We start from the raw sequence: 23495 nt of genomic DNA, 5'->3' as shown, positions 1-23495 counted from the left end.
TCACCTGATGAAGTTTATGTTTAGAAACAGTTTTGGGTGATGAAACTGACGTTTATTCAGTATAACAATTTCGTTTACTTTTAAAGACACATATATCTTCTAATTTGCATATTTAGTGGCTGTTCTCTAATCAATATTGAAATATTTTTGACTTTTTTTTTTAGGAAATATTTATTTTCTTTAAAAAGATTTTTTGCTTTGTATTCCTTGTTAAGGTGTGCAATTTAACCAGAATGATTTTCAGACATTTTTTCTTTCAAAATTGGAAATTCTGTTTTCGGAAAATTTTGTCTAAAAGAAGTCTTCAAAATTAATAATCACAAGTGAGTGAAAATTTAAAAAAAAAAGGAACAACTCTAAAATGTTTAAAATGTCCAATATAGCAAAGGAAAAAGAATTAATTTCTCCAATTCAATCTATCAACTCTACATTTTCTGAGGAAAACAGTTAATTATGTGATTAATTTAAAATTGGATTGGATACAACATCCGAATACTGTTAAAGAAAGGAAATTAAACCGCATTTAAACTAAGTTTCATAAAATTTGATGTATGTATGTTAGGCTTCAAATTAAATGTCGTTCCCTTATAGTGCGTAGGAAGAAAACTTATTAGGATAGAAAGGAAAACGTTCAAAATATTTATAATGTATTCCTGTCAACCCTAAAAATATAGTGGATAATTTAAGGTAATAATTTTATAAGAAGCTTAATGCATAGTGAATATTCCTGAAGAAGCTGCAAACGAATTTAAAAAATGCAAATGGTTAAGAGCAATTTTAAGGATTTCCATAACTGAGTGAATATATGAGAGGAAATTTATTGTTCTAGCCAATCACAGAATAAAAAAATATGTATAGAAGAGAATTTCAAACAATTTTAAGTCGTCTTCATAAAGTGTGCAAATTTATAATGCTTTATCTCAGTGGTAGCAGTTTAATTCTTCAATTAAAAATATCAGATCAATATCATTTGTATTTTTCCATCAATCGAATAAAATTAAATTGAAACCCTTGAAATACAAGCACTAAAAGCAGTGAGTCAAGCATATGTTAATCTATTTATGTAAACATTCATTTAATTTTAAATCTAGATATTTAAATGAAATGATTGCTTAATTGCACTTTTAAAAAATTCTAATACTGTGAATTGTTAGATATTTGTCATCATTCAAGATTTATCAGCTAAAAAAAAATTCATCACATGAATTATGTTTGAGCTTACTTTAGTATAAACTTAAAAACAACGAAATTGAGGTGAGTCGGTAGAAACTGTATTAATGATGCTGAAACTGATCTTTTTAATGAATGATTTTTATTTCTAAGAAACTTTTTGTGACATAGTTTTGAAATTTTTTTGAAAGTTTGAGATTGTATCAGTTGTATGTTGTGATAATGTTTTAGCGTTTGCTGGAAAACTTTATGAGTTATGAAAGATTTTTGATGAAATTTTTTAAGAAATTAATAGTTTTCATTTCATAACTTTTTAAAAAACATTCTGCCAAAGATATGTTTTAATGGCTATCACAGTGTAAACATGTAAATGAAAAAAATACTGTGTAAAAAAAAATCAATATCTTGTTTAGATGCTGAGATAAGGAAAATAGAAAAATGTCATCTTTAGCATTATTGGTATATGCCCTTCCGAATCCCTTAGTAAACAAAACGTTTAAATGTTAAGAGTTTGAATAATATCTAAGAGATTCTTACATGTATTAAATGAGCTCTCCATATCATTTCAGAAAATTTACAAAAGAGCTACTCCCTCTCTATTGTTCAAATATCTAATATATATAATTCTCTTACGTGGCTCCCAAATTTTGGCTGTATTTCTTTTCCGCCGGGGGCAACGTTTGCTTTGTTTTGTTTGCGTTACTATTTTTCTTACACGGCCAATCGATCAATGATTGCCGTTAAAAATGTCACATGCCAAATCTAGCTGAGGTGGCTCAACATATAGCGCTTTTAAAAACGGAAACTGAAATAATCAGAGAGCATCAGCTGCGGCAATCTCATACTATTAAGCTAGGCAGAAGTGAGTGGTCTTTCTCGATAGATCTCTATTTTAGTATTTCGTCGAAAGCGCTTTTTTTCACGAATTTATATATTACGAATTTATTTGACGATTTTTGATTTATATCACGAATTATACTATAGCACATTTCTAATAGGTTTAACGAATTACATGTCATTTATTTGCATTCAAATTTATTTTAATGACTTAGTATTTACTAAAAAGATGTAATTTTTTTGAAAAAAAAAAAGTTTTTATATGGATTTGAATGTTTGTTTTGAATTCTTAGAATTTTGTGCATTTGCAATGTACCTAAGTTAGTAGCGAGCGAAGCAAACCATATAAGATTGCGTAACAATTTTCGGGGGTTGGCGAGCGTCAGCTGGCAGGGGGCGCAGTCCACTAGTTCATTAATAAGTATGTAAATTGAACTGCATTTCATAAACTGAATGATCAAAATTTTTAGACTTCTTTAAATCAATATTAAAACAAATACAATTAATACTTGCAACAACGATGATTATTAAACTTCTCATGATATTAAAATGGATAAATTATTTCGAAATAAAAATATTAAAATATCAGCCGACGGAAATTGATGAAATTCTTACTTAAGTTTCTTAAATATATCTTGAATGAACGCTTCTTTTCATTTCTAAATTTTAAAAAATGATATTTTTTGTTTCTTAGATTAAAATGTAATCACAACAAAACTTAATTCTGAACTCCTTGAAAAGATTTTCTTTTATTAATTTATTATTTTTAAGATTGTCTTTAGAAAAATTTCGGTCCTACGAAAAAGAGCTACAGAGAAATTTAAACTATATTTTCAAACACATGGCTGTAATTAACTATTAACAATAAGGCATCTAATAAATAATCACTTTTAAGAAGACTTTAATCTTAGTGATCACAGTTTCAATTTTTTGAAATATATATTTAAGATTGCTTTTAAAATTCAGTAACAAAGAAATTTTAATAAAGGAAAGAAAGTTCAATTCTTCTGCTCAGCTTCTTAAACTTTTTTAGCCGGTCGATTAAAGTGTACGTAAGCAAATATTTATCTTAATTAACCCGATGAAAACTCCGAGGATTCAGCTTTTTGGAAAATAAGGAAATAAAATCAGATTCCCAGTTTAATGACGACGGAAATCAGGTGTGGTTAGAAGTTGTATGGTATAAATGACTAATTGAAGATTGTGATGATAGCAGGATAATGAAAATGACAATTGAAGATATTGGATGGTATTTAAGATAAAACTTTTATTTAATAATATTTGTAGAGCTCGGGATATAAATATATTTTATACTTGACTTTTAAGGTTAAATTAATTTCGCATTATAATATTAATAAGGACAGGCCATGGGAGATAAATCTCTCATAACTTGCATAATATAAGAAAAATTCATTAAATAGTTTAGTAGTCTTTCATTAAATAGTTTTATTTTTTGCGAGATGTAATCGCTTGTCTACAAAATTTATAGTTATATTTCAAAGTGTAACATCCATATTCAAGAAGAATAATCGCTGTTGACCGCACAACCCAATTATACCTAGGAATTATAACTAATAAGACATACCTGATTGATCCGGATTTAAGAGTATCCTGTAAAATCAGAGAAACACTCACAGAAAATTATCTTTTACTTTCATACAGATAAATATTTTTTCTAAAAATGATTTTAGATAATCCACGAAGTTTTAAATGCGAAATTTATATTTTTTTCAAAATGAAAACATATTATAGTATAAATACTCGGAAAAAGCAGCAAAAAATTAATTCTGTAGTACTTTGTTTGTATTTTGATATGTAAAGAAGTCAGCATTCGAAGTTTTCTTGGACTCGTTTTTCCTAAACTTTGAATTTTAAATTTCCAACAAAATTGAAATAGAATTAGTCAAAAAAAGTTTCTCCCCGCTGTTTCACTTCAACTAAGACATTTGGCACATTTTCTTAACAAGATATGAAGAATAACCCTTAAATTTTTTGCTCCGAAAATTTTGTCAGGCATAGTGAATTACTATTTATTTAGTGAGTCATAATTTAGTGCAGGTATATCCACATTTTAACCTGGAGGAAGAAATTCAAGTGAAATTACCGTATTTTTGTTAACTAGTGGGCTGCGCCCCCTGCTCGCTAACGCTCGCCAGCCCCCGAAAATTGCTACACAAACTTATATGGTTTGCTTTGCTCGCTACTAACTTAGGTACATTGCAAATGCACAAAATTCTAAGAATTCAAAACTATCAGTCAAATCCATATAAAAACTTTTTTTTCTTCAAAAAATTACATCTTTTCAGTAAATATTAAGTCATTAAAATAAATTTGAATTCAAATAAATGACGTGTAATTCGTTAAACCTATTAGAAATGTGCTATAGTATAATTCGTGATATAAATCAAAAATCGTCAAATAAATTCGTAATATATAAATTGCGGAAAAAAAGCGCTTTCGACAAAATACTAAAATAGAGATCTATCGACAAAGACTACTCACTTCTGCCTAGCTTAATAGTATGAGATTGCCACAGCTGATGCTCTCTGGTTATTTGAGTTTACATTTTTAAAAGCGCTATATGTTGAGCCAACTCAGCTAGATTTGGCATGTGACATTTTTAGCGGTAATCATTGATCGATTGGCCAACTAAGAGAAATAGTAACGTAAACAAAATAAAGCAAACATTGCAACCGGCGGAAAAGAAATACAGCCAAAATTTGGGAGCCACGTAAGAGAATTATATAAATTAGATAATAATAATATTAATAATAACTTCTGTATTAATAATAACTTCTGTATTAATAATAATTTTTGTACTAAAATATAAGCATACGGTATGAAAACCATTCAAGTGATAATGTTTCCGTTCGTATGGTAGCAGTGTATCGACAATTCCAGTCTTCGAAATTATAGTTCTTATTACCACGCATTTGATAGAAATAATAAACTGTAAAGTAGTTTAAATGTAGGCCCTGTTCTAAGTATCATGATAAAATTGGTAACTTTTATCGCATATACCACCAAGCAACATTGTAATAAAACCATATTTTACTGTTAATTTTACCTAAAGTCAATACCAAACTGTTTCATTAAAAATTATCATGCATTTTGTTGCCTCCGTAAAGTCATAAACATGGTATATTTTACCACATTCTGTAGTTTTGACTTTTCTTTTTTTATTACCACGTTTATATAAACTTGCCTTCGTGTATGTCTGTCCGGGTGGAATTTTGTAATCGATTTTAAACTAACTTCCCGACTAGCTACAAGCTTCAAATTTGGCACATAGTTTAAAATTGGATGACAATGCATAAAAATGAAGAGAAAAAAGACATACAAAGTAAAATAAAATTAAAATTTAAAAAAAAAATATTTTCGAGATTGTCTTTTGTTGTCGATTCCATTATTTCAAATTAGTATTACATGTCAGGTGAAAAGATTTTTATTGTCGGAGTATTTTTATTGGCTGAAAAATCACGTGGTAGGATCCAGTTTTTCCTCATTCATTTCCGGTTTGTTTTGGTTGTCATCAGCATAAAACTAATGAAAGTCGTAAAGGTATTGTTTTTCTATAAGGATTTTTGTATCCCTAATTTAAAATGAAAGTTCTATTATTTTAGTAGTGGTCTTGTAGTAGTCTTGACTACTCTTGACTAAGAAAATTAATCTAAATAAAAATATATATTTTTAAAAACCACGTTTTTTGTAGTGAAGAATAATTATTGAAAAGTAATAATTTTTAAAAAATATAAAATAAAAATTAAAAATTAAAGAAATTATTATTTAAAATAAAAAAAATTCTAAATAAAAAAATTTCAAAATAAAAAATAATATTTTTTAAAACCACGTTTTTGTAGTGGAGAATAATAATTAAAAAAAAAAATTGAAAAACGAAAAACGTGGGGCGCATGAAATACATAACAGTACACATACACATACACATTTTCTTACTCATACATATGCACAGCCACATATACATCCACATACATATGCATATACATAAACATATTCCACATCCACATTCAGATACAATTACAGATTTACATGCACATATTCTCATGAGCACACATACACACAATAATATAACATTATTGTTATGTATTTCATGCGCCCCACGTTTTTCGTTTTTCAAAATTTTTTTAATTATTATTCTCCACTACAAAAACGTGGTTTTTAAAAATATTATTTTTTATTTTTAAATTTTTTTTTCAGTGAATTTATATTGAACTTCCTGTAGCTTAATTATTAGCACATTTAATTTTAGGGTATGAATTGCTAAGGCAAGTATTTATATCCTTTTCGCCATATCTGTCGTTTTAAAACTAAATTCGATAAAATTTTGTTTTTTTAAAGTGTGGAAATATTTAGACAAATGCATTGATATATTTTAGTAATTCAATTTAAAATTGGGAATGGGTATAAAATTTTATTATTTTCAGATAGCTGTGAAAATAAAATTTCTAAATTTTTATAATGGTTCATCACTATAACTTATATGACTTGTCTTATAGTTGACCCTAGACATTTTTTCTGAAACTGATTCATAAAACAAAAACTTAACTCAACTGCTTCATTACATTGAGGTGATTTTCTTTTAAAACTGATATTTGCATAGTTAAAATGTATAAATTGCAACTTAGAGACTCTGCAACTTTAACTTAGATAAAATCTTTAATTTTAAATTATCATAGTTAATCTTTAACTTTGAGTGTTCAAACATTAATTATAAGTATCATTAATTATTATTAATAATTGTTCTTACAACGCATATTATTATAAACACAGAAAATTATATTTCACTTTCTTACATATTTTTTACCGAAGGAATTTTAGGTAAACCATGAAGTTTCACACGCTAAATGTGTGCGTGTGTTTTACTTTTAATCAAAATAAAAGCAAATTATGGAAGAAATAGTCGGTACTCTGCAGTAACGAATTAATTCTACAATAATATGCATTTTAAAATTTCATCACTATAACTTATGTGACTTGTCTTATAGTTGACCCAAGACATTTTTTGTGAAAGTGATTTATAAAACAAAAACTTAACTCAACTGCTTCATTTCATAGTGGATATTTTCTTTTAAAACTGATATTAGCATAGTTAAAATGTATAATTTCCAACTTAGAGACTTTGTAACTTTAACTTAGTTAAAATCTTTAATTTTGAATTAGCATAGTTAATCTTTAACTTTGAGTGTTCAAACATTAATTATAAGTATCATTAATTATTATTAACAATTGTTCTTACAACGCATATTATTGTAAACACTGAAAATTTTATTTCACTTTCTTACATCTTTTTTACCTGAAGGAATTTTAGGTAAACCATGAAGTTTCACTCGCTAAATGTGTGTGCGTGTTTTTCTTTTAATCAAAATGAAAACAAATTATGGAAGAAATAGTCGGTACTCTGCAGCAACGAAGTAATTCTACAATAATTTGCATTTTGAAATTTTGAAAAAAAAAACAGCATTTGTATTTTATGGTTTATTTGGACTCGCTTTTTCTATACTTTAAATTTTAAATTAGTTATGGAGAGGAAATAGATTTAGCGATGAAAAGTTTCTCCTGCGGTATGGCGTCTTCTTAAGTGACATCTGGCACGATCTCTTGTCAAAATAAAAAAAACTCACCCTTAAACTCACTGTATTCAAAACCAGCATGAGCTGGGAGATTTATCATGCCTAATGATTAATTACTTATTTATTGCACTTTAAAATGCAGGAGTGCAGATAGATTGCAATGTTTGTGGTTAATAACACAATGCCAGAAAGCACGTGACCCACGTGTCTCCTGGCATTGTTATTGACCAAATTATTAACCCATATCTTCCAAAAATAACTATTGAACTACACAAGACAGTCTCCCCCACCCCCAAAGTATGCACCTGCTAGTAGTGATTTCAGTTGCTGAGAGGGAGGAAGAACTTTGAGAAAGTATAGGTGCTACACAATGATGTTGACATTGGAACATTTTAGTGCACCTTGCAAAGTTTAGAAACTTGCCAATAAAAAAGTCGCATACTCATATATATTGGAGGTTTTTAATAAAACTATGCACTATATATTTTCTATGTTTTTTCTAAAATTAACTTTTTATGGAAATCGTATGGAGCTAATTTTAGAAATTAGGCATTTTTTTTTGTTCAGAAAGTAATTATAAAAAAAAGTCACGAAAATTGATTGGAGAAGGATAAACTAAGTAAAAAGTTAAGAATATTTTTTTTCCGGGGCGGCAACAAGCACACATATTTTTGCAGGAATTAAACTTTTATTAATCTGAATGTTTGAAACGTATGTTGACAACGAATAAAATAGTAACTAAAATTTTAAACAAGAACCAAGAAATTACTTATTCGAAAAATATATATTCGATAAGTATATATTTTTTTCCGAAAATAATTCTCTTAATTTCTTTAATTTAAAGTACCTTGTATGTAATTGAAAAAATTAAAATGTATTAAATATATGAATGATAATCAAACTATAATGTAGTTAAAAAATTAAATAATAGTTTAAAAAAGGAGAACAAAAAAATAAAATAATTTGAAAAAGGAATTTAATAATTCAATTTTTTAAGACTTCCACGTAGTTTGATAAGCATAACAAAAAAAGGGGGGAAATACTTTAAAAAATGTGTATGTTGTTTTAAGAATATTAATATTTAAATTTATAAAAGACTTCCAAGTAACATATCTGATTTCTATTTTATTTTAGACATTGATATTTCATATATTGATTAAGTATATATATATATATATATATATATATATATATATATATATATATATATATATATATATATATATATATATATATATATATATATATATATATATATATATATATATATATATATATATATATATATATATATATATACTTAATTAATTGGGCAATTTTCAAAGAAATTACCTTAAATACGCAAATTGTTTTGTGCGGACACTGTGAAAAAGTTCCAGATCAAATTTTTGCAAAGACATAGGAAACTGCAAAACGTAAAAATAGATCACTGGAAAAATAAGAAATTTAATTTATGTTATGAAATTTTTTTTAACAAAATAAAACTGCGGAAAAATATTTAACAAGGCAGGAAAGTTTCAGGCACGCCTGCTGGGGGTACAGTTTTTTTAAGAAATTTTTTTCACAGTTTACTTTTAAAAAACTCATGATAAATAATACTATTATAATCTGGCCCCAAGAACATGATATTAACATTATATCTATAGAATGCATTAATGAATTGAACATCAGAACTAATTTTGATCTAATACATTACATACCAAGACGGCGTACTGAGATTGAAATCGAGATTATTTCTGTATAAGTATCTTTTCCGCGTAAGTAGCAATTGCGCGTGGAAAACAACTTCAAAGAAAGATTAGGGCAAACCTGATTTTGCAAATCGCTTCGATCGGACAGTTTTTTTTACCTACTTTTATGCACATTACGAATAAATAAATAAATGATATTATTCTATAATAATAATAGTTAAATAAATGATATTATTCAGTAATAATAAATAAAGAAATTGCTTATTGGCATTTTTAATAGTTCAAAGAAATGACCTTAAATACGCCAATTGTTTCGTGCAGACACTGTGAAAAATTCCAGATCAAATTAAGGTAAAAATTACAGGTACTCGGGGTGCTAGGACTTTTCATCGTAAAATTTTACGGAACAAATAATTCTGATTAACCGAAATTTTTACAGCAATTTTTACAATAAATCTATTTAAATATATGCATTTAAATATATATTATTGTTCAAATTACGGTATAAAATTTTATACAGAAATGAATTTTACGATAAAATAGATATTATGGATGAAACACCTAAGGTGCCTTTACATTTTCACATATATGTTATCGTGATATTTTGAATTTTTTACAGAGTAGGACATTTCAAGTTCTGAATATCATGCACACAAGCGTACTTATTCTGAAAAAATGCGCCGTTCTTTCGATGTATTCGAATACTTAACTCTTAAGATATTGGTGGGAGGGGATAGCAGCAATCTGGTAAATATAGTCCCTATAGTTCTGTCAGGAGTGTAGTCGAATGGTTGGGTTTCTTAATATTAATTTTTAATTTCGCGTAATCCACCATCTCAAAGAAGTCGTATTTTTAAAATTTCATTTCTTGAAAACTATTCTTCTAATTTAATTTTCAAATTTCGGATTCAGTCTCTCAAAATTGCGTATGCTGAATAAGTGTAAATATTTCTATACCTTATTATTCAAAATTTGTTTGACCATAAATTTAAATATTAAAACAAATGAATTAATAAATACACAATTTTTTTCATGGAATTATCATTGCATATACAAGTTTTGGACATGAAAAATAATTTCTTAATTTGGTTCATTAGTTCCGCCTATATGAGGAAATGTGCGAAAGTGAATTTATTACAACGAAGTCTAAATTTTGACCTCCTGATTAAACTATTGCGACCATAATTTCTGGATTATGCGTACCCCACATGATTAGAAAAACAATAATAAGTTCGATATTTTTTTCCCGGAAAGAGAAATTTTTGAAAAGAAGTCTAAAGAAAGACACAGTGCATTTATCTGCGCCATACATTAAGATACTTTACAGTTTCAAGTTGTTTTAAATAAAAAAGTTTTTTTATTCTTTACTTTCTTGTGATGATGAATTAGTGCAGTGTAGTAGAAATTCTATAACTAGTGTACTAATCTGAGTTACATTCGCAAAGCACAAAATTTTTTAAAGAATTTATTCAATTTAAAGCTAAATATCAATTTCTTGTATTTAATGCAAATGAAAAATAAATGTATCTGGGGAACACTTCTTTTCTTACATTCAGAAGAGTAATTGTTTCGAGAATAGAAGGGCTAGTTCGCTCCTTTGAAGAAACTCTCGCCCCGCCAAGCCTCCGATTTTCGCCTGTGATGTAGTCACGGTGGCGCTAAGCTTGAACTTTTACTTCAAGAACGAACCGTTCGGTCAAACAAGTTTTAACTACTGTTGGAGCTTTCCTTTTTGTGACCTATTCCAAGACATTCTTTGTATCTGATAATGATTTTTCTCTGTTTTGAGAAGTGAATTACAAAAATTTAAAATTATTGACGAAATGTCAGTTTGTGCAATTGCTACTTACAAAAATTCTGATGGAAACACAAAAGGAAAAAATTTAATTAAATGGTTGGTAAATAGTTCAGCGAAACACTCCCGGAAAGGTGCTTAAAAATTTCTTTTACGGTTAAGACGATATATAGGATGTTGAGAAATTTTAAGATGTTTAAAAATGTTGACTACGGTTTCATATTAATAATTATAAAATATATATTGAAGAAATTAATGAATATATTCTTCCAAATCTGTGCATAAGTATGCATATTATTGATATTTTGTATCAATTATTGAGAAAGCAGACTAAAAAATAAAATATTATCACAGTAAATAAGAACAATCTGGTGTATAGTCATATTCCATCAGAAGCAAGCTTTTGTAAAACTCGACATTCGTTGAATAAAATGTTTTTTATTCAATAAAATGTTTTATTCAAATTTCTTTACTAAATTGCAAATAGATTTTTAAATGACAAAAAAGAAACATAGTATTTTATAGTTCATAAAAATAAAAACATTAGTAAGCGGTTATTAGCGAAAAAAATATGAATGAAATTTTACGTTACGCGCGAGAAGTCAAGTTTCTCGTATGTTAATCACATTTTAATATTAATCGCCCCATTTAAATATTTCTCCAATGTCACCAAATTATTTTTTTTAAAAATAACTAAATTGAAGAACAGTTGAAACTTTAGATTTTTCAATTGAAAAATATATAGATTAATATGGTACAAAAAAAATTCATACCTTATAATTCAACATTTTTTCATCCTTAATTTAATTAAATAATAACAAATACTAAATAATGATTTAAAATTATTTTTTGGATGAAATTATCTTTTAATAAATGAGATTTATGAGAGGGTGCAATTTTTTTAATTGCTTAATTAGTTTTAATAGTTGGCATTAAATAATTGGCATATTTGAGGTCACACCTGGAAACCATTGAGATTGGCACTTAGTACGTGAAAAACCGATCATTAGAACGAAAGTTCTTCAGGGTGATATCTTTTTTTTTAACCGACTGTAAGACTATGGTGGTCTAATAATCCAACTACGGCCCGGCGGTATTTGGTTGTACTACTGCCGGCAGCCAAGGAACTTCTCTCACACACATTTCTAACTTCTCATCGATTTTAATTTCTCATTTTTCATCGCTTTTTTTTCATAGCTAAAAAAATGAGTATATCCTACTTCAATTTCCTAAACATGGGGTTTGCAAATTCAGCTATTATTTTCTTTATTGTTGCTTTTTCAGAGAAGGTAAAATGCGTCTGAACATATTTTACCGGCGTGGGAAAAACCGAATGTAAAATTAATGTGATTAGTAAGATTCTTTTATCAAGAATAAGTTTTTTAAAGAATAAGATTCTTCTAACATTAATCCCGGTGACCTTAGGATTTGTGCTAAATTGCATAACTATTATTTTCTAATAATTAAACTACATTAAGCATGTTAAGGGAATAAAATGTGTTTTTCAAATTATAATACATAAAGAAATCGAAGCTAAAATGTTTTCCAGAGAAAAATATTTATAACTAAAAACTGAATAGCATAATTTTTCTTTTCTAATAATTAAGCTACATTAAATAAGTTAAGTAATAATCTTTATTTTCTAAAAAGTCTGAAGTTTCAATCTTTATTTTTTGAAGCTATAATATTAAATTACTTTTATTTTATTTAAGAGCACTTACTCGTAAGAGGGGAAAACTTAATATGCTTGGAAATTTATTATTTATTTCTCCTGATAAACTCAATAATAATTATTAACTGACTTGGAAATATCTTCCAATTAATTTTTTAAGCCATCTACACTGGTTATCATAAATTAAGGAAAATTCACAAAAATCGCGATAACTCAAGAAATTACACATGGAATTTTATGAAACTTACCCACAATATACAACACATAGTAAGGTATTAAACAACATAAAAAGAAATTATCAGACATTAATAGTAGTATAGAAATTAGCACATGTATAAAATAAACAAATTGGAAGTATCGGTTTGCAATAGAAAAAGTACCTTTAATATGGAATATGATTGCCTCTAGAAGCAATACAGCACAAACAGCGATGTGTGATGCTTTCAATTATGCGGTCTATCAGTTCAATAGGAAGTGAGAGCCATTGCTCTTGTAAAGCAGTTGCAAGCGTGGCAAGGGTCTGAGGGGGCGGATTGATGGCAGATACACGCCTCCCTAGAGCATCCCAAACGTGCTCGATAGGATTCAAGTCCGGGGATCGAGCTGGCCACTCCATGCGAGTAATTGTTTCCTGTTGAAGATAATCATCAACAATGCGAGCTCTGTGTGGTCTTGCATTATCGTCCTGTAACAGGAAGCAATCACCAATTGCCCCGGCATATGGGCGCACATAAGCATCAAGGATGTTGTCTCGATAAACCTGAGCATTCACGGTTCCCCTTGGAAAGACATGGAGGTATGTGCGCCCTCCTAAGGATATGCCTCCCCAAACACAGACACTGCCTCTTCCGTATGCATCTCTTTCACGGATGTTTGATGGATGATAACGGGTCCCAGGTTCTCTCCATATCAAATAACGTCTACTGTCACTTTCTAGACTAAACCTGGACTCATCCGTAAAGAGAACAGGCCTCCATTGATCTGACGTCCAGTGGACATGTTGTCGGGCCCACTGCAAACGGTCTCTCCTATGGCGTGATGTGAGCGGCACGCAAATGGCTGGTCGTCTCGCATACAGACCACCTTCGTGGAGCCTTCTGCGCACAGTTGACGTTGACACCAACCTTCCGGTGGCTGCAGCAAGAGAGGATCTAAGATGTGTCGGAGTAGCGGTTCTATTCCTGCGTGCACTTAATGTCAAATATCGGTCATCGGCACTGGTCGTAACAGTTGGCCGTCCTTGACTGAACCTCCTAGATGCCGAATCTGTGGTTTGAAATTGCCTCCAAAGTCTATGAACCACAGATGGACTCACATTTAGCCATCTGGCCACTTCTGATTGACTCTGCCCTGCCTCTAGTCTCCCGATGGCTCTCCATCGTAGTTCTTCAGGCAAATGATGCCTAGAGGTCATTATTACGAATTGGCTATCTCAGATTTTCAATGTCGCAATCACAGTAAAATTTGTGTGCTTTCTCTCAAACTTGGACTTTTATGCTCCAGGCAGATGACGTAAGCCGAGTGCAGCGCCACTAATTTGCATATTGCAATTTTACTCAGCTACTCTTAGTGGACAACATATACAAATTTTGCACGGTTTGGCTTACTTTTGAAAGAGTTATCGCTATTTTTGTGATTTTTCCTTAATTTATGATAACCAGTGTATATAGCTTTGTATGGCAGATTTGCGTAATAATTTCAATTGAAATATTATCGCTAATTATAACACCTTGATAATCACCTTTTTTATACATCTTATTTTATAATAAAATTTTAATAATCAAAGTAAATTAAGTCAATTAAAAGTAATAGTCAAATAAGAACTAAATAATATCTTTAATTTTCTTTAAAAAAGGTATGTTCTGTTGTAAAATTATATACTCGAAACTAAGAGCTTGATGTTTTAAGTTTTTAACAAAATGCTCAGTAAATAAGTTTAAAAATATTGTATCCCCTTTATTAAATCTAACTAAGCATAACAGGAAATCATTAATTATTTTTCTTTGTATTAGAAACATTTTAACTACAAGAAATTAATTCTCTATATAGTTGGTCCAAGTAGTTTCCATATTATGCTGGCTAAAACGAAAAATAATTGCAATGATAATCATTAAAACATAGGATGATACTTTATGAAATAAGCTTTAACATGATTTCATCTCCAGTTCTTGTAGAACACTTTTGTCATTGCTCATTGATAACTTATTCATACGTCGCAATCATAAGTCCTATTATTAAGAAGGGGTTAAGATTGTATTTAGGGGGGAAGGGTGCAGCCTTCTTGTATACTTTTGGAGACAGGTGTGAACCTGATTGGTTAAACATTCTAACAGATAAGAGCTATTGTATGATTAATTGATATTCTTGAATATTTGCTATACATCTCAAAGAAGTAATGATCATTTAGTCTTAGAACTTCGTCTGAGAATCATTTCGTGGTGAAGAAAAATTTGTTGTAGAAAATTGCGAGCCGTACTTCTGTGTGCGTGTGAATTGTGAACTGCGAAAGAATACGAATATACTTGACGTCTTCTACCTCTTTGTTTAAAAGGTAAGCACATTTATGAATGTTGAACTATTTAATATTCTTTTTCATCTGGTTAACATGAGAATTTCTGAACTATCAGTGAGTTTATCAGTTTAAAAATTGAAAACGCTTTTTTCCAGTATATATCATTTTAATGCCATTGAAGCTATTCAAACTACAATTTGCTGTTTGGTTTAAGGGGTAAATTTTTGCTTTTAATAAATTACGTCACTTTTGAATTCATTTTGGTAGCAGAGTATTTAACTTAGGCTAAGTTTTTATAAATTTATTTATTTTTTTTTGTTGAATAAATTCTAATTAATGTGGTTTATTTTTATATGCATTTTGCTTTATTTTTATAAAAATAGATTTTATTCATAAAATAGATAATGCATATCTAGGTTATATTTCACCTGCGATTTACAATTTCAAAAAAAGTAATTTTTAGCGTTTTCAGTTATTTGCCACTTTTATTTAAAATGTTAGGAGACTTTAGAACTTGGTTTCGTTAATTATTTTTTTGAAAATTTAATTTTTTAAAGGGCTATGTATTTTTTAGTGCTGTTGAATAGTTGATTTTATTAATAATAAAAAATACGTCAAATCGAATTATAATTATTATATACTTTGCTAAAAAAACATTAAAAATATGTCTGATTTTCACGATTTTAGTGATTTTTTTTCTAATTTTAATACAATTTTTTTTTCCATCACTGTTACCGTATGTTAGTAAATTCAGATATTTTGCTCAGATTCGGTGTACTTTGTTTGAAGGCATTTTTTTAATTTACTACTTTTAATTTAATTCTTACATTTTAAAACAATGATAGATCAGGATTTTTTTAAGACATCATTGCTTGTAGGTATTGTAGGCTTTTAGGAATTGACTCGAAATAAGTAATTTTTCGTGTGTGTGCTTCATTATTGACGATAAGGTTTACTTCATTCTGACGATAAGGTTAAAAAAAACGAATTTTTAAGCAATGTGAAAGTTTTTTGACAATATTAGTTGATATTAAACTTTTTTTTTTGTTGTAAAATATGGAAGGGCTTGTTAGATCCGATGTTAGTAGCATTGTTTTCTAAACCTTTTACGTAAATTTAAAGTTTAAAAATTCAATATTTAAAGTTTTTTGTTTTAAATCATCATCAAATAGCACTGCTTTTTGCTAAATTAATCATGTTATTTTTTTCTTCAGAAATAAAAAAAATCAATTTTTTTTTATATAAATACAAATATTTATTACATTCCTTTGAATAAGGTTTCACTCGTTTAAATTATGAGGCTATTTTATTAATCTGAAATAAGCACGTAGAGAGCTATATTAAGAGTTGATCATTATTAACATCAAATTGGTCAAAGTAAAAAAAATATTATTAATTACATTCAAATAAGAAAGTTTGACTAGATTAAGTCAATAAATGGATATTTTTTTAGTGCTGTGAAATAGTTAATTTCATTAATAATAAGAAAATATGTCAAATCAAATTATAATTATAGTATACATTTATACATTGTTAAAGAACATTAAAAAATGCTTGGATTTTACGTAAGTTAGAAAGATAGTACTTAAAGTGAATATTTTTATAGTTTTATTTTAAATTTTTACATAATTTGAGAATAGCATGTTACAAGCGTAAGTCAAAACTGGTAAAGATTATTAAAAATTACCGCATATTTTGCCTTTTAGTGATGTGATATGATCAAATAAACTTTTGAAAGATATATAGTACTTGTCAGGCGTTCCTTTTTTATACTTAGCAAGTGTAATAACTTTATTTTTAACTGGTTATATATGATTTAACTAAAATGTATATACTTAATGCTGTATCTGTTATATCTAAGATTTTAATTTAATTAATTACAGACATTATATGGCATATTACTTCTAATCGGGTACCTTTGCTTCATTTAACCCATAAAAATCATGCTTACCTATTAAGCATTCATAAAATCTATAATTAAAGTTTCGAATCTTTAGGTACTTTGTACTTAAATTTATTTTTAAACCAAAGAAGAGGGATGATTTAAAGAATTTCATTTTTTCATTTAATCAATCAATATGTAAAATTTCAATCGAATAAAATTTTTTATGGCCAATTATGCTTACTATAGTGATAATCAGACATTTTATTACAAAACTATTCTAGATAAATTCAAAACACTTCTTTGTGAAAATTGCGGAAATTGTACACTGAGAGAATAAGTGTGGTCAAAACTAAGAGAATATGGTAATATTTGTCCGTGTTTTTGTCAAGAAATATTGGTAATTTTTGCCGAGGGGCTTTAGTAATAATTTTGCTATTGGTCTATCTTAAAATAAAATAGTTTGTCTGTTCCATTAAAATTTGAAGCAGATCTAGTTGAAATTTGATTATTTATTTGCGCTAAGATTTATTTCGAAACTGAACAGTCTGTGCAAGAGTTATAGACCGATGGAACCCCCTGTAAAGTTAATGTTGATCAATTTTTAAAATATCTAGGTTAGAACTGAAGGTTATGTGTTGTTTAAAATTACTACTTTCTTTAGTATATGCAAAAAGAAAAAAAACTAAAATGGTATTCAGATACTAATATTTTATTTAATTCTCACCATTTGTATAATATTGTCCTTTTTGTTAGGTTTAAATATATTAATCGTTCTTAATTAGTTTAAAATTACTTTTAATATCTTTGGCAATTTAAAACTGTTTAAATTTATAAAGTGGGTCATCAGATTCTTAAATAGATACTTCAGTTTCAATTTTTAAATTTTAATGATTTGACATAAACATAATTTTTTTTATCACTGTTACAGAATGTTAGTAAATTCCGATATTTTTTTCTGATTCGCTATATTTTGCTTGAAGTGAATTTTTTTATTTTCTGATTTTTATTTACTTCTTACATTTTGAAACAATGCTAGTTGAGCGTTTTTTTAAGACATCAATTCTTGTAGCAATTCCCTCTTTTGGAAAATGATTCGAAATAAAAAACTAATACATAATTTATAAATTTGATAATTTAGTCGTATCCTGATAAGTTTATGATAAACTAACATTACAATGAATTTATCTACATTAACTTAAACTCACCCACCATTTAAATTATGAGGCTATCTGACATAAACACGTAAAAAGCTGTTTTAAGTGTTTTTCATTATAAAAATCAAACTGCAATCTTTTATAAAAATCAAATTGTAATTAGAAAAATCAAAATTATAGAGGTATTATTAATAACGTTCAACGTTCAAATAAAAAGTTTGACTAGAGTAAATCAATAAATGGATATTTTTTAGTGCTGCAAAATACTTAATTTCATTAATAATAACAAAATATATTAAATCAAATTATAATTATTATATACATTGTTAAAGAACGTTAAAAATACGTCTGGCTTTCACCTAAACTACTAAAGATGGTATTCAAAGGAAAGGACCTCTTAGGAAAAGCCTTAAAAATGTCAATTTATAATTAATTATATATAATTATTGTATATAATTTATAATTATAGGACAATGGAGCTTACTATAGTGATAATCTGAAATTTTATTATAAAACTATTCTATTTAGATTTAAAATACCTCGTTGTAGAATTTGCAGAAATTATGCACTGAGAAAATAAGTGTGTTTAAAACTACAAGAATATAGTAATATTTGTTCGTGTTTTGGAATCTATAGAAGCACCAAGAAATATCGGTAATTTCTGCCGATGAATTTTAGTAATTATTTTGCTATTGGTCTACCTCAAAATTAAATATTTGGTCAGTACCATTGAAATTTGAAATACAACTATGTATAAGTTGATTATTTATTTGCACCAAGATTTATTTCGAAACCGAATAGTCTGTGCAAGAGTTATAGATCGATGGATCCCGCTAAAGGTAGTGTTAATATTTCAGCTAATCAATTTTTAATACATCTAGGTTATAATTGAAGGTTATGCGTTGCTTAAAATTATTACTTTCTTTTGAATATGCAAAAAGAAAATAAAATTAAAATTTTATATTGTCATTTTTGTTATATTTAAATATATTAATCATTCTTAATTAGTTTACAATTGCTTTTAGTATCTTTGAGAATTTGAAACTCTATTGAATACTCTTGAGTATTTATTTGTGGGTCATTAGAGATTTAAGGAGATACTTTAGTTTCATTTAGTTCATTTTAAAATCTTAGAACGATATAATCAAAGGTAGTGATATATCAAGTGCTAATGTTTGAAGAAAAGTAAATTTAGGTATAAATTGAAGGATTTATGTAGTTAATCACTGTTCTGATTCCTTTAAAAAGCGCAAGCATGGAAATTAATTTATTGTAAGTAAAATTTTAAATCATTGCGTGTTTAACCACCTCTCTTGATTCTCAGTTTGTATTTTTGCCGTTCTTTTATCCCAGATAGATGTGTGAAGTTGATTTTGATATCAGCTACGACTTTTATTATAAAGCCCTACAAGCTTTATAAATAATTAGCAAACAAACCATGTAAGCTTAGTACTATATTAAATTTAACTATACCAGTTTACGCACTGTGAGATTCGAATTAGGCTTGCATAAACAACCTTTTTATATCAGGATTGAATCTGCCTTTACAAAATAAGACTAGGAAAAACTTCTGAAATTGAAAATGAAACGTCATACACCAATTAAGAGTGGTAAGCGTTCACGAATCGAGTAGGAGATCATCTTCTTAAGGTTCATTTTAGATTTTATGGCTATTGCTTAAACAGGGTTTATTTGCTCAGGTCTTTATATGCTTTCTTTAACAATTCAAAGAAGAAGGTTGGTCTGTAAATTAATTTATTACAGAAAAAAAGTTGCATTTGAGAGCCTGAAGAAATCTTGAATGAAAAGACGGTGAAAACAGAGTTTATAGTAAGAGTCAAAAAAGGAGTTTTTTTAATAGGTATTTTGTTTGCCTTTAGTTGATGTTTTAGGGAACAAGCTTGGAACATTAATATTTCTACTCAATGTAAGAAAGGTTTAATTAGTTAATTACGGATTAATTAGTCAATTATATAATACTTATCCGGTTGACGTTACAAATAAGCTCTTTTTTCTTAACCTGTTCTATAAATAGGCTTGGAATAGATAGAAACAGGTTTTATAGAGGGAGCCTTACAATTATTTAAGGTTTTGTATTTTATTTCCGAAAATTGAGAGCTCCCCCCCCCAAAAATGATCTAATTTAAAGTTTGAAAAAAGTCGATATTTAAATTTTTTTTAAAATTATCATCAAATAACACGGTTTTTTGCTAAATTAATCATGTTATCTTCGTCTTTAGAAATAAAAAAATTCAATTTTCCTTAATATAAACACAAATTTTTATTACATTGAATTGAATAAGTTTCCACCATTTAAATTATGAGGCTATCTGAAATAAACATGCAGAAAGCTGTTTTAAGGGTTTCTTATTATAAAAATCAAATTGCAATTATAAAAATCAAAATTAAAGAGGTATTATTAACAACTTTCAAATGAAAAGTTTGACTAGAGTAAATAAATAAATGGACATTTTTTAGTGCTGCAAAATACTTAGTTTCATTAATAATAAAAATATATCAAATCAAATTATAATTATTATATACATTGTTAGAGAACATTAAAAATATGTCTGGTTTTTACCTAAACTACTAAAGATGGTATTCAAAGGAAAGGCCTTACAAAATGCAGTTTATAATTTAATCAATCAATATGTAAAATCGGAGACTAATGAGAATTTTTAAGGACAATGGATCTTACTGTAGTAATAATCTGACATTTTGTTATAAAACTATTATATTTAGATTTAAAATACCTCGTTGTAGAATTTGCGGAAATTATACACTGAAAGAATAAGTGTGTTTAAAACTACAAGAATATGGTAATATTTGCTGGTGTTTTTGAATCTATAGAAACACCAAGAAATATTGGTAATTTCTGCCGAGGAGCTTTAGTAATAATTTTGCTACTGGTCTATCTTGAAATTAAATATTTGGCCTGTTCCATAATATATCGGATATACATCTAGGTGTAATTTGATTATTTATTTGCACCAAGATGTATTTCAAAACCGAATAATCTGTGCAGGAGTTATACAGCGATGGGGCTCTATAAAGTTAATGTTAATATTCCAGCTGATCAATTTTTAGTACATCTAGGTTAGAATTAAATGTTAATCGTTTGTTAAAAATAATTTAAGTTAAAAATGGCGTAGGTTAAAACTAATTGAAATTAGTAAATAAATAATAGAGGAAAATTTTAAATATAATAAATATTATAAATAAATTTGAAACTTTAAGTGATAACTAATTTCATAAATTATTAGACTAATTAGTAATGTGTTAGTAATTAATCAACATTTCGACCTTATTTGCAATTATGAATTTGCTCATAGCAGAGAAGAAAATAATTTTTTAAATAAAATTTTATGCGCCTGTTTTTAATTGTACCCTTTCTTTATTTTCAGGTTTTGAATAATACCTTACATCATGACAACTTGCAGTCGCTCAAGAATTTTTGAAATTCGAAATTCGTATCGTAGAATTATTTTTGAAACACCTCAAAGGATCAATAACACCCAGGACTCAAACACGTTGAAGGCTGGGACAAATGCGCCTGCAAGAAGTGCCAGTGTTGCAAATAAAAGAAGAATCAAACTCAAGCAGAGAGCTCGTGCATGCCGTCCAAGTGAAGAAGACACATCACATAAATCTGTACGAAATAAAGACTTTGGTGGTTTTGAGGATTGCGCTCTGTGTTTAAACATGGAATTTGACTTTCCACATCTCTTGCCATGTGGGCATATTTTTCACAACGTGTGTGTATCCAATTGGTTAAAACGCAATAATACTTGCCCTGTATGTTTTCAAAATTGGGAAAATCAAGTTCATACCAATCAAGTGCCTAACTCTCATTCCAATGGTGACATGCATGGAAATCCTATACCTGACGCTTTGGCTACGAGAGTACATATGCCTTCCACCCGAATTAATGATACTTCAGAATTGGATACCTGTAGGTCAGCAGATAAAGTTCGTAGTGTACTCAGAGGACGAGTTAAAAAGTCTATTCACCGCAGAAGAAAAGTTCGAGCCCTGCAGTCGATTGAACAATTGGCACTTAAAAAGGAAATACTGGATAGTGTCGTTCTGAATAACAGTGTTCCAGTATGTGGTGTCTCTGACGTGCTGTCACCTGATGAACCACAGTTCAGTGATTCTGATATCATAATTGATGGTGAATTTATATTAATTGATTGTACTGATTCTATTGCCATCTTTGAGGAAGATGTAATATAAGACAACGTAGAGTTTGAGAGTCTAATTGAAAGTGTTTAAAAATTATTTTAACGAATAGCTCACCTATGATTTGTGTATTATCAAAAATATTTTTTTTTTAAATTGTACAGTTATTTTTTTAATATTTACATTTAATTTTTGACATTAAGCTATGAGTAATTTTTATTGTGTATTACTTTTATATGATTGTAAATGAAATTCATATTATTGTTTTAATCAAATAAAAAAAATGTCATCGCTAATTTGTAAAAGAATATTTATTTTTTATTTTGATAAACTAATTGTAAATTATACCATTATTTAAAAAGAGCATAGAGATATATATCTACCTAAAATGTTGCAAAATATTAGAGGGAATCGAAAACCTAAAACAAGTTTGCGCATATGTTTCAAGAAGTGAGAAAGCATAAGTTTCATATAAAAGAAAATGTCCAGAATTATAATGTAGTTTTGTTCTTTGAAACTAATTATTAATTTTAAGATTGTTAATACGCAAACGTTTTGCCTTTACCATGATGGATTTTAAGAGCAAAATCGTAACATTTTGAATAACTGCAAGAAAGAGAAGTTTAAAAACGTTAATTACGAATGTTATGAAATAAACATTCAAAATTTGTACATAGTCTTAGCGTCAACTGTGTATTTAAATAAAATGTCCTAATGCCTAATATTTAAATTTTTCAATTTACATAGATGGAAATATTAGTTTATACATAACTCACCTGATGAAGTTTATGTTTAGAAACAGTTTTGGGTGATGAAAGTGACGTTTATTCAGTATAACAATTTCGTTTAATTTTAAAGACACATATATTTTCTAATTTGCATATTTAGTGACTGTTCTCTAATCAATATTGAAATATTTTTGACTTTTTTTTTTAGGAAATATTTATTTTCTTTAAAAAGATTTTTTGCTTTGTATTCCTTGTTAAGGTGTGCAATTTAACCAGAATGA

The 23495-nt window shown here is 27.9% G+C and overlaps 1 protein-coding gene across 2 annotated transcripts; it reads left to right on the top strand.

Moving 5' to 3' along the window:
- The first annotated feature begins 15119 nt into the window (after positions 1–15119).
- LOC107453032 (uncharacterized) lies at positions 15120–22782 on the top strand. Of its 2 annotated transcripts, none has more exons than XM_087151944.1 (2): positions 15120–15304; positions 21709–22782. In XM_087151944.1, exon 2 carries the CDS (start codon positions 21731–21733, stop codon positions 22538–22540), a length of 810 nt encoding a protein of 269 aa, XP_087008070.1. In that variant the 5' UTR covers positions 15120–15304; positions 21709–21730; the 3' UTR covers positions 22541–22782. The 2 variants fall into 2 exon arrangements, with proteins under 2 accessions (XP_087008070.1, XP_087008071.1); XM_087151945.1 differs by lacking the exon at positions 15120–15304 and adding an exon at positions 15348–15481.
- Positions 22783–23495: the final 713 nt, after the last annotated feature.

The sequence above is a fragment of the Parasteatoda tepidariorum genome, chromosome 9 (assembly GCF_982258835.1).
Source record: "Parasteatoda tepidariorum strain Cologne lab strain chromosome 9, Ptep-v5.0, whole genome shotgun sequence".
Classification (NCBI taxonomy): Eukaryota; Metazoa; Arthropoda; class Arachnida; order Araneae; family Theridiidae; genus Parasteatoda; species Parasteatoda tepidariorum.
This window is presented reverse-complemented; position numbering and strand designations above follow the sequence as displayed.